This window comes from Notothenia coriiceps, unplaced genomic scaffold (assembly GCF_000735185.1).
Source record: "Notothenia coriiceps isolate Sejong01 unplaced genomic scaffold, NC01 NC01_scaffold00005785, whole genome shotgun sequence".
Taxonomy (NCBI): Eukaryota; Metazoa; Chordata; class Actinopteri; order Perciformes; family Nototheniidae; genus Notothenia; species Notothenia coriiceps.
Genome location: NW_011338486.1, coordinates 328,775 through 341,509, shown reverse-complemented (window position 1 = coordinate 341,509; position 12,735 = coordinate 328,775). Strand labels below are relative to the sequence as shown.

At 41.4% G+C, this 12,735-nt stretch overlaps 1 protein-coding gene across 2 annotated transcripts in view; it reads left to right on the top strand.

Annotated features, from left to right (window-relative positions):
• Nucleotides 1-9,438: 9,438 nt before the first annotated feature.
• efemp1 (EGF containing fibulin extracellular matrix protein 1) overlaps nucleotides 9,439-12,735 on the top strand; it is a 25,086-nt gene continuing 21,789 nt past the window's right edge. Inside the window, exons 1-4 of one of the 2 annotated variants that reach the window (XM_010768495.1) lie at nucleotides 9,439-9,610; nucleotides 10,204-10,307; nucleotides 10,463-10,508; nucleotides 10,700-10,996. In XM_010768495.1, the coding sequence (XP_010766797.1) occupies nucleotides 10,227-10,307; nucleotides 10,463-10,508; nucleotides 10,700-10,996 (424 nt within the window). In that variant the 5' untranslated portion in view covers nucleotides 9,439-9,610; nucleotides 10,204-10,226. Of the gene's footprint in view, nucleotides 9,621-10,203; nucleotides 10,308-10,462; nucleotides 10,509-10,699; nucleotides 10,997-12,735 lie in introns of both variants that reach the window. The other variant, XM_010768496.1, reaches the window with a different exon arrangement.

Below are 12,735 nucleotides of genomic sequence, written 5' to 3'. Positions count from 1 at the left end.
CTTTAAATACATATAATTACTCAGCCTTTAAGAGGAGGTTACCAATATAATCACCCACATGATAGTGTGACTTTTTTTCTTATTCGGACTGCAGATGAGCAAGTGTATCCCTCCTTGTAAATCTGAAATGGTGCTGTGCTGATGTTTCAGCATCTCCCAGAGGTCTCCTCTCCCTAGCTGATGTTAGCGATGTGTCAGCATTAAACTAGGCCTGCCTGCTCGGCTGTTGGGCCGCGGTGGCCACCGGCCCAGTCTGGCTACACGCCAGACCAGACATGTTTTGGCACCAGACAACGGAGACGTGACAGGATGAAAGATTGGGGAACAAATATGCCCATACAGTATTGTGGATCCACACTACCAATATACAATGATATATATATTATGCACATCCCTGAAGGATTAAAAAATATATATTTTTTTTTTCCTGTTTTTTCTTTTTGATTCAACAGAGTGGAGGGAGCAGAGGATGAAAGAAGTCTTGCGACAAAGATCCCAGGTCGGACTCTAGAAGAGGATGAGGTAGCATGGTATGTTCTTTCTATCATACAGTATGAGCTACCATGCCAGCCCTGAAGTGTATTACGTGTATTACTTAAAGGGAGGCATGCACATTACATATATAGGTTGGGGCACATAAATGTTGAGACTGAGCACACTATAGGATGTGTGCATGCCATTAAGTGTGTGAATAAGAGAGATGTACATGTTGCTCAGTCAGCTATTGCACGGACAGAGGCCATCAATCACAACCGCGTTGTGAGCCGCATTGCTCTTTTCCTGGTCCCTCAAGTCCTTTCTTGGGGCTGGAATTACACAGCACTTTACCTGCAACACTGCATTTTTCTGGACTTTGTCTTTACCCTGCACCGTAACTCAAGCAACACATTTGTGCCGTGCCATGTCTTTTGAAACTACGCCTAGAGGTGAAATTGTATGGCGTGACTTATAAATCAGGAACATATACACTGTTTCTACCAGGTCTTTGATGCTGTAGTAGCAGTACAATTTGAACAAGGTGAAGTCTGTAATGTTCATGGCTTCCACACTGGATTCAAATACCGTCATGAGTACAGCGTTTGTTATTGAAGGCCCTTTCCTTGCTGCATCTTCTCTACGCCTTTATTAGCCTCACAACGATGCGTCACCGCCCGCTTGACATCTTGTTTCCCTGCATGTACCTGATGTCAGTTGTAAAAGAGCTCTGCGTGCGCCTCACCCTCATGAAATACCTCTTTCTTTTCTCCTCATGTTTGACCAATACTTTCAACAGGCACATTTCTCCTTTACCATCTTACGGAACTCACTCAGTTTTAGTTAAGAATTATGTAGAAAACTCTAAATTTAAAAAGCACATTTTATCAAACTAAGCAAATACACAAACAAATTAACTATAGCTCTATGGTATGAGCAAAAGCCAGATGTATTTGGTAGATGGGCGTAAAGACCTTGGACTTTGGATAAGACCTGAGGGTGAGTAAGCTGACGGCTCTGTGCGCTTTGCAATACTGGCGGTGGCTTTGGAGAGCGTGTGATAATCAGCAGGTGGACTGGTTATTGTTGTGATAAGAGCAAGTGATCGATCATGCTGTCAAGGTCTTGTTTTTCAGACATAGTTTGATCAGCTGAAAGGTTCACTTCATATTTCTTCCCTGAACTAAAACAGTGGCTAACTTACATGTGGAAAAAAAGCAAACATTATACTAAAATAGGTGCCTTTCTAAAACTATTCATTTGGGTTGAATATATTCCTTAGGTGTGTGCAGTCTTTAAGTGTGGAAACTAAATTTTACTAGTTGTTTCCCCCCCTAAAAGGGTATAGAGCTTCATAAAATAAATAGAGAAAATTATACAAATAGATACAAATGTTTTTTTTATAGCGAAGGGGGTTTAAGTTGTCGATTAAGACACCCACAGAAGTGTTTTCCCCGGATGAGTGTGGATAGAAACCTGCTCTCTGATGGGTCTAACTGAAGTGATGTGGCGCCCGGGTTGTCGAGAAACGCTCTCAGTAAAGGTCACATATTACTGCTTGTTGTGTTGTGATGCGGTCTATAAAACAGCCAATAACTGACCCTGTGAAACATGCACTAATTAGAATGTTTTGTCAAGGGTTTTATTCTCACGATTGAAAATATGCCATCCAAAGGAAAATAATATAATCCTTCAGCTCTGTTCATGGGACTGTGAAACTACGCACTTTTTATTCACACATATTAAAAAGTTTAAAAAACGACCTTGATAGGCAAACTTAAGATTATAAATGTTGTTCCTTCTTCTTGAATTGGGGTCTGCAAGTCTCATTTACTGTATACCCCAGAGCCCGAGGTGAGCCATGTGCTAACACTGAACATGTGAACAGAGACGAACATTAGTTAACCCACAAAGTGGTGCAGTTAGGTCGCCGCACCATTAACACTGTTGTGTTTTCTTCAGAGGGGTAGGGCTTGTTACATACAGTGAAAACTGAGTTTATAACTTGATGATAAAGATTTCTGATGTTAATATTGCACCCCCTTGTTCTGAAGTACCATACCATGGAGAGTGATTATTTTTCATTTCATTAAGGGGGCTGTTGTATAAAGGTTACCAATTAAAGAGTAGGGAGATATGTTGAGATATAACGCTTTAAGTTAGCATGCTATTAAAAGTAGTTGTTTCTTTATGTAATGTTTGGTGATACTGCATTTCGTTAAGGAGAGCAGTTGATAAGACGGTGAGGCCGCTTCTTTTGCCGTCTGTTAAATCAAGGTGATGAACGGGGACCTTGAAATGACCAGAGGGCTGTAGCACAATGCTCCCTGGGAAAAGGCCAGTCCTCCACTGGGCCTAAATCGACTCCCCGCTCATTTACATGAGACATAAATTCACATTTAAATGGCTCGGGTGGCTGATACACTGGGGCATATGAAATTATAATTGTAGTCAGCCGTGTGTGTGGGTGATATAAGATTGAAGAGATGTGTGGAGGAATTATGTGTCCAATAACTGGGATGGGATGTAAATATGGTCAGGACAGTCAGTAGTTAGATCGGCCCATTTCATCCAAGACTGCAGTGCAGGGCTAAATGGCGGACAGGCCCACATTGGACCAATAGAATCAAACCTGGTCTCCACATAACATGGGGGAAGAGTTGCTTATAAAAATGAAAGCTAGTGTAAGTTAAGTGTTGCAACTAATGATCATTTTTATTATTGATCAATATGCATATGATCTTCCTGATTACTCAAAAATATTGAAAACATTTCTAAAACGATATATTCAAAAAATACATCTTAAGACGCTTCAATTGTCTAAGCAACATTCTAAAAAACAAAATTAATCATAAAACTCTCACATTGAAGAGGCTGGAAAATGTCTAGTTTATTTGCTCAAAGAGACATAAACAATTACAAAAAATAGTTAGTGCTAAAAGTTGCAGCTCTAAGGATTACAAAAATCCTGGTGTATGAACATATAGTCAGTAAAAAAAAACTGGAAATGTGACTCATTGAATCGGTGTTAATATGTTAAGTTTAGTTTAATACAAAATGCATTTCTACTTTTGTTTTTATATTTTACATGGCATAAATGGCTTTGACTGTTTGATGCCTTCCACGATGCCTAAGACTTGTGTGCCCCCTCCTCATCCTACTATCGCTCTTTCCCTCCCTTTCTTAGTGCCTTTTTTTCTTCTTTCACCTCTACAGTAGGGCTCCTCTAACTGAAAGGCTGGAACAAATACACATGTCACATCACTTCATGGAGATCCCAATTGTTTTTAGCCAGTGTTCTCCTCTGAGAGGTCTTCGGGTTGCCTGTGTTTCTCAGCATGGCCTCAAATACAGAAACACTACCCCACATTATTTCACACAACTCTTGAACACCATGCTGCCAATGCACTCAGATTTACAAACTTTACAATGTGCATCTGCAATTCTCTCACCCTCACACCATTTTCTTTCTATATGGATCTCAGCACATGTCCTTCAGTCCAAACCGAAACACCATCAATATGGCTCACCAGGAGGCCCCTTACAGACCTGTTTCTTAAATTGGGTTGCAATGTCCATTGTATCGGCTTCCTTTGATAATTTACCTCCAACTGATACAATGCGTCAGTCTTTTTGTTAGAGGAAGACAATTACTTGGGCAGCGAAGGTCCAGGGCCTTAATGAAGTGCTAAAGCTACCGGGCACAAAGGTCGATTTCTGCTCTAACATTAGGTGACAGCTAACGGAGCAGACAATACTGTGAAAGGCTAGAGAGAATAAAGTTCATATGGTGATATCATTATTTTATTGTTCAGATTGTGTTTGGAAGTCAGTGAAGCGTAAGAGAAATTAGTTGAAAACTGAATTGGAAATAGCCATTGACAAGTCACAGTGAGAGACTAACTGTAGAAAACAATGAGTGGTGGATTGAATAGGTTGTCAGTGTCAGACCGGCAGGAAGTGCAGGACCTTCCCATGCCATCTCTATATGGTACAATACAGGGTCTGTGCAGCACTGTTTGCAGAGTCAAAACTTAAAAGAAAAAGTTTCTTAATGTTTTACTGACTCATTATTCGTAGTTACAGTGAAGCAAAGATAGTTCTCAGGGGTCACTAGTATCGGTTTAGATTTACCATTTCGTCCTACTCACTCTTAACTTCCTCCTGTTTTTGGCTCTGGCTGCTCTACTCTTTATTTTTTAAGTTTAAGACACGGCTGGTGGAAACCCCAAACAGAGAGAGAGAGAGATGCAACATAAAATAATGTAGGTGTCTTAAGGTCATTAATCCTAATAAACAATAAAATATTCTTCCTTAACAGTAAAATTACATGATTTCGTTATGCTAAACTGTTGGGGGACAGTTGAGGGGGGGGGGCGTCATGATGTTGGGACAGATGGCATTTAGCTCTAGCTGTGCCGAGCTCAGTGGGACCCGAAGCTTAAGAGGTTAGGCCTGTCAAAACCACTCTGTTCATTCGCCGCCTAACAAAGTGTGGACTGTCAGCCTGTTCCGTTTAATAAACTTAAGATTTTTCTTTTGTCAACGCCTGAGCAACACTTAGCAACTCGATGACCTGAATATCCCAACATGCGTCCTGGCTCAATGGAGAAGATGGCACCTCTGGCCAAAGACTTTGTATGGACACATGTCTGCTTTGGTCAGCAAAACTACAAAAGACCATATTGTTTTGTTTATTACAACAACAAAAAAAGTTTATGAATGACCATGATGAATATGTGGACATTTAACTTATAAAGAAATTGTTTGAATCCAACATTAAATGACTGTCAAGGGTAGAAGACCATACACTATCATGTGTATCTCATATTTATGATGCACCAAGATCCAGCATACATTTTACATTATGCATTTTTGGGAACTTTGCTCTTTATAAAATAGTTTACATAGTAGATATAGACAAGAAACACTATAAAAGAAAATGATGACATGGAACAAAGGTATTAGAGGTAAATCAGACAAGGGTTGTTATGGTTATATGGTATTTATCCTAAATGCCCCTTTTTCTGAGTGCTTGGCTTTGAATCAAGTCTGCAGGAACTTTAACATTTCAATCATATTTCACCACAAGAGGGAGACATACTGTAACAAAGAGGGATCCTCGACCATACTGTACATTGCATACACAGGATTACTCTACTAGTCTCCATTCAAAAGTCCTAAAGCACAATAAATATACACATGTTGCCAGAATATCTTAAACTGTCAGGTGTTCGAGCAGAATTGTTGAGTTGATATGTTTGATTTCTCCATCTTGTCCCCCCCCCCCTTTCCCCTTTCTCTCAATTTGTTCAGTGTTTGGAGGGGTCAAAGGCTGAGGCCTGGTGAGTGCTGACCTGAGCGAGGGGCCGGATGACATCTGACCTCTGACTGGGTGTGCGGCTGACCCTGGAGGATACAGCTCAACAATGGGAGGCACGTGCCTTGGCCTTGTCACCATGGTAACATAGGACCTTTTGGTACGGTAGGGGGTGTAGGGTCAAAGCTCTGCCTTTATCCTGATCAGTGTTAACCGTCTGCTGCCAATTTACTCTCATGGATATAAAGACTAACCACCACAGAACAGCTGGGCACGAGTGAGGGGTCTAAAGGAGGACTGGGTAATCTCTGCAGGCAACTGTGATGGTGCTTTATATTCTCACAATCACCTGGAGAGATTCTGCAGTTTATTCCTTAAAAACTCCATAACATAAACCCATTCTAGGCAATATTGTATTGTCTGAGCAACAAATCTCATGTTTCTTCTTAGTGATTTGTATGTAACATGTCAGGAGGAGACCAAATTGTTTACCAAAGGTTGGCTATAAAACTGCCTACGTGAAACAGTGATCAAAGAGGATTTCACATTGTAGCTCAAGGTAATGATCGTTGCACAATAGACAAGATGTTGCCATGTGACACTTTTGCTTAATCTTTTTATGCCTCATTATTACAAGTCAAAACAGTTAGGGGTTGTTTAAGAGCAGAAAAAGGGGAAGATTATTGAATTACAGTCTTGAATGAGGGCCAACAGGTGCAGTCCACCTGGAAGAAAACGGGTTTCACACATTATACTCTTTGATGCTGTGCAAGCTGCACGCTCACCACAGATATTCACCACCACCCTGATCCTACAACCATGCTGCCCCCTCTCTAGCAAAAACACTATACGTATATATACACAAAATACTACTCATTAGATCCCAACTTATGTACTATTTGACACATCTGCATTTTTTTCTTCACTGCTGCTACCAACCCTCCTGTCTCTGGCCTGAGTCTCTCCCCCCACGCCGACCCCTCCTCCACCTCTGCTTCTCCTGTCTCATCCCCTTCTCCTTGTGTTCTGCTGTGTTTTGGTGAAATCTCAGCTGGCAACTGTGAGTCGTTCACTAGCTGCTCTCACAATGGCCTCTGGGATTATGCTAAACGCAGCGCCTCGGCTGCTCTCCCCATCGACCGGCATCAGCGACGCCCTTTGGAGCACACAGGAAAGAGATGGAGGGCTCTCAATGAAGATGTCACTACAATTACACAAGCGCCTTTCACAGAAACCCTCTTGGTCTACTCTACCTCCTCTGCGTCCCCCTTCCCCACTTTTTAAAACATTTCTTTGGGAGAGTCTTTTGATGTGCAGCCTCATCTTTGCAGTTCTTTCATAATGCATGCCTATCTTGAATTTGCATGAATTCACTTTCCAGATGCTTCTGCTGCCATCTTGACTTACAATGAAGTGTACTGTACAGTATTGTCTATTGAATTATTCTAGCATGAAAAGAATAATAATGTGTTGTTTTAATGAGTTTGGGTCTTTTTTTTAATCATCTCATTATTATGAGATATTGCAGAGCCCCAGCAGCGCCGTCGGGGTGAAGGAAGAACTTTCTGATGTGGATGATACTGCATCAGGAACTGATTGGCCGATGCTCAATAGCCAACAGAACCTGATGCATTGCCTTCAGCATCGAAATAAACTTCAAACAGTACCGGATCCTTTTTAATGCTCTGAAAAAAAAATGTAGTCCTCTTGTTTATAAGTCCTTTGAATTTTTGTTTTGTATTTTTGTTCTTAGGACTGTTAAACTGTGATGATGAACAGATTACTGCAGAGTGTGTGTGTGTGTGTGTGCATGTGTGTGTTAGTCACCATTGCTAGCTGGGGGATTAGGTAATAATGACCACAGAGATGTTGTGAAACTCAAAGCAGTATTTATGTTAAGCTAAGGTCCAATCTATCACTTTTGCATTTAAATGTATTTTGTGCGATCTGGTGTATTATGTTCCCCTGTTGTGCACTTAAGTCCAAATGGAGTGCCTGGGTTTCTTGAGGTCATACGTTAGCGCGTTCTTCTTGCATGCTCACTTTTACAAATACTGTTTTAATGCGATTTCTGCACAGATGTTCAAATGTACTTGATCAGTGCTTTTGTAATATCATTTGGGAAAAGATAGTCTCCTAAATAACATTTCTAGAGATTTTCTCCCACCTAGAGGTGCACTCGGGGAGGGGGCACACCCACCTCAGCCTCAACTGTCTGATCTGCAAGCACGACTGTCTCATTTGGTTCCAGTGAGGAATAGTACCAAGGGGAAATCCTCTCTTTCGTCAGTCTTGGATAAAACCTCCAATTAATCTCTATTAAGTGTTTCAAAACAACTTTGATTTAACAAGTATTTTATCTCAATGTTTATGCCTTTTTGTGCATGTGTTGAATAGCTTGCCAAGTAAAATAAACTTTAAGTGAAAGGTCAAGCCTCTGGCAATAATTTGTGTGTCATGTTTGTATTTATTTGAATATTCTATAGTTTATTCTAGGGCCATATTCTGGTTTGTTCTTGGTAGCAGACATACATATTTGTACAGTTGAGGACCAGAGCTCTGCTCTAAAATGAAAGTTTTAAAGTGTATACCTGGTTAAACTCTCTCTGACTACAAGTTAAAGCTTCAATTAAAGCTTAAACACCAGTCTTGGAAAATAAGAATCACATTTCTGCCAGAAAAAGTCTCGAGTTTGCCTCTGCACCTACAGGGTATTTCACCATGCAGAATATATCTTCAGGCTTCCTGTCATCCACACCCCGGGCCGTGAGTAAAGGTCACAAGGTCAGCATTAAAGGAGGAGGCGCCAAGTACATTTCTATCCATTCGTATCAGCAAGCTGTTGGCACACATGCATGTGTACTCACACACAATCACTTGCTGTCTCTTCACCCATGGGAAATCCAGGAAGCCATGCCAATTCTAGCAGATGTTCCTGAAGCGCAGGCATCCTGTAAACACCGTGAAATGTGTTTGAGGCTAATGTAGTGGTTGCTGACAGAGGTCTTCAACACATGATTTGATTTTAACACCTGCTGCACACACATACTGTACATATCTGAACCCTCACAGCTTGACATGCTCTGCATGTCATAACCGTTAGCGTTATGGAAGCTCATTCTTAAAATAACATACAGAAATTGTGTAGGCCTATACAAATTAAACAGGTTATGGCTCCAGGTTTCCTCTTGGAAAATGCTCAAAATAAGAAAAATAAGAAAAACATCCAATCAAATTCCCTATGGTGTTGTTAAAAGAACACTAGTACAATAAGGACAAATAGATTTGTATTAAAGCTTAATTAAATTATCTATAATAAGTGTTATTACGGCAGTAAATTATAGGTTCAACTTCAATGTTTATTGCATGGGAGCCAGGGCTGTAATACAGTGGTAACCCTTACTCTGTTTACTTTGGGTTCTTCACCGATGGAAATATGTTCGCTCTGTGAAGTAATATAATGACTAAGGACTAATCACAGATTATTTTTTAGCTCAGTTTTCCATCGATAGCCGTTTTATGATTATTACCTTTTTTTTAATCACTAGTCATCAGTCTATAGAGGGAGCCACTGTAGCCTGCTGATGGTTTACTGCTCCCCGGTGAGAGAGAAAGCCTGAGCTCAACCTGCCCGGTATACCGCCCCCAGCATGTCATAGTATACGAGCAGCATGTTCATCACAAGTGCTACTTGTACTCCGACTAACATCCAACATCTAACATCTACTGCACTTTCTGCAGAATAAAAGCCAGCGCACACGGATTCGCAACAAAAACATAACCCGGGGACATCTTCGGCAAGTTGGAGATCCGCAGGTAATTGCAGGTACGCCACGGGATGACAAAGCTAATGCATACAGTACTGCGATGTGAAAGATAACAATGATAGCTGTTGAAGGATTGTGAATGTTGAAACAAGTGAGATATTTTTTTTTTGCAGTACCACTTGTTTCTTGTGTATTTCTCTTGTTTCAGGGAATTGCCCAGTAACAAGTGTCAGTAGGAACATTGTGCGGTGAACGAGGAAGAGTAATATTTGACTGGGAGGCTTGTTAAGTTGAACATGTTTTGTGCACATTTTAATCAACACGAGCTCTGCATGGCTGATTAACTCGTTCATTTTCCTGACAGTGACTGACACAGGAGGGCATGTTTACGCACGATCTTTACGCGTATTACGCACTAATCCTTTTGGAATAAATACAGCATAAAAACACTTCACTTAGTTGAAGTCGCAGATTTAGCTGGAGACGTGCCAACATAAACATCACGCCAACAGCGGGAGATGTTGGGACTCGTTAAGCAATGCCATCAATGATGTAATAACTGGTATTAAAACTTGTAGGCTTGTCAAGCGAAAAATGATCTTGCACGCTCTATCCATTTGGTTCCTCTGCATCTCGTTACAGTGCTGCTCCGTGGTTTGGTCGACATGCTGGGGATCTGCGTGTGTCTGTTTGCGGTTTTCACACATGTCCTCTCTCAGGAGGCTGAGGAGCCTGTCTACTACACAGTAAGTGAGAGATATTTAACACCTCGTGTTTCTATGGGACTTGGAACGCTGCGTACTTTCATTTGCTGATGGGGAACTGAGTGCCTCGTGTTTTTAATTATCATATGATGTTACATTATGGGACAATTACAGTCATTGTTATCCCTCCTTCACAGTGCACAGAAGGGTATGAGTATGACAGTACCAAAGAGCAGTGCAGAGGTGAGATATTGACTGACATTTTTTAATTATCGGTTAATATAACACCGATTAGCTTTTAATGCCTAATAATGATTTTAATACATTCAATTAAGTTTAATATATGTTATTTATTTAACCAATTTAAATATTCCAGCCAAGATAATGCTATATATCATCTATTTTTTTCTGTCATAATGTTCTGTCCCTGTCAGACATCGATGAGTGTGAGTTGTTAGAGGATGCCTGCAAAGGAGGTATGCAGTGTGTCAACCACTTTGGTGGATACCTCTGCCTCCCCAAGAGCGCCATCATCTATATCAGTAAGGATGGCGAGCAGGTGCAGCTGCCGGACCCTGTCTCTGCTGTCCCTGCTGTCCCTGCTGTCCCTGCCGTCTCTGCTGTCCTGCCAATCCAGCCTGTACCCCCCCGGACTACAGACACCCAGGTGAACAGCCGCACCATCCGCTGTACAGCCGGATACACTGCAGATGAGCAGAACTTCTGCAGAGGTAAGAGCAGCACCCACCCCTCTCTGCTCAGCCAAAAGAAGATACCAAGTAGCATCAAAGTCACTTAAAACCTAGCCTTTTCCATCCTCTTATCGCAGTAAAAAGAGAAAACGAACATATCCCTTATAGATTCACCTTCAGACATGTTTTCCATGCAGCACTGCATCTGGCTATAAGCAACAAAAGCATACAGTACTACTGATACTTAGGTAGTCAAAACATTACCCAAAACAAACATTTAATGATGCCAGTATACTGCGTTACAAATCAGTCAGTAGATTAGAGTTTGAATCTGCACCCACTTTTTTAGGGTGGAATCTGAGGGCCGACTTTAAGTGTGGCAGACGTCCCTTTCGAACTTCTACATCATTTTTGTATATATTGTTGAAAGAGTCCAATTTCACTTCTGAGGAGCCTTTCAACACTCGCTGCTTGCTAAAGACTCAAGAGCCTCAATAAGCAGAACTCCAAAGGTGAACTGTTCATCCAACTGCCTGACAGTCATCAACAGCTAACCCATGCGTAGCTATGTGTTGCAAGCTTCTTGTTTCTTCTCTCTGCGATGTCATGTTTTCTAAACTCTTTGGTCGTTTGCAGCATGATGTTTTTGGCCCGAGTTCAGAATCTTCTTAAAATATAAGAAATTGTTCTTCTTAAGTGCATTAAGTTCTTCCTCTTCAGGGGCAAATCAAGAGATGGGGTTAACCCTAACCCTGTTCTCATATTTAAGACTTTATACTTAAAGAGCAACTTGCAGGTTAGAGACACCAGTGAATAAATGTGTAGGAAAATGATGAACACACTAGATTTTACAAAAAATATACAAAAATATACACTACAGTGACATCTGGCGTCGTTTTAGTAAGACATTTTCACTTACGCATAAAAAGAGGTTGAAAATATATATTCGAATGCATATGATTATAATTATGAGCCTGCTAGGCGTCCAAGAGACCAGGAGCAGCCAAGGATTAGAAAAAATAACGGCCATCGGAGAGAAATGGAGCTTTGGTGTGTGGAGAACCAGTGGAGAACAGAGCAGCTGTCTTGGTGAGTGACCGGCGTTAGCATGTTAGCTAACGTCAGTCACATCACAACATTGTAAAGTTAGCAATCATATATCAGGCTATAACTAAAGTAGTATTGATAATATAGTAACGTTACTGGCAGGACTGTTGATACTGATCCATAACAGAAACTAATGCGCAAGTATCAGCCGTATCTCCCGTTACCTAATGCAACTCCACACTACGGCGCTGACCGGAGGTGAGACGCGAGATACGGCTGATACTTGACGATCTGGCGGAGAAAGGTTGTGGAGCCTCCGTTGATATGTCGTTGTAAATGGCTTGATGGAAAGCAGGTGTGTAGTCGGGGAGGGTGCACAGCTGATTGCAGCAGGTGAGTGGAGGTTGAGCCGGGAGCCAGGAGTGACAGCCACCACGCCCACACAAACAACACAGACAGGGGGAAACAAACAAACACAAAGACGCTGCCAGTACACCACAACACTTACCTAATGCAACTCTACACAGTCGTAGCCAGGAATTATTGTGTGGTGGGGCTGGAGAAAGTGTAGGTGGGCCAGGGGGAGACATATTAAGCGTGGGGGTCTTGAGCTGAACGTCGATAATGATTTACATGATTTTTTTCAATGCCCACTAATAGCAACATAAGCCATAATGCCAGGTGAAGATTTTAAAAACGATAGGCACGCGCTCCAGAATGTGTTAAAATCT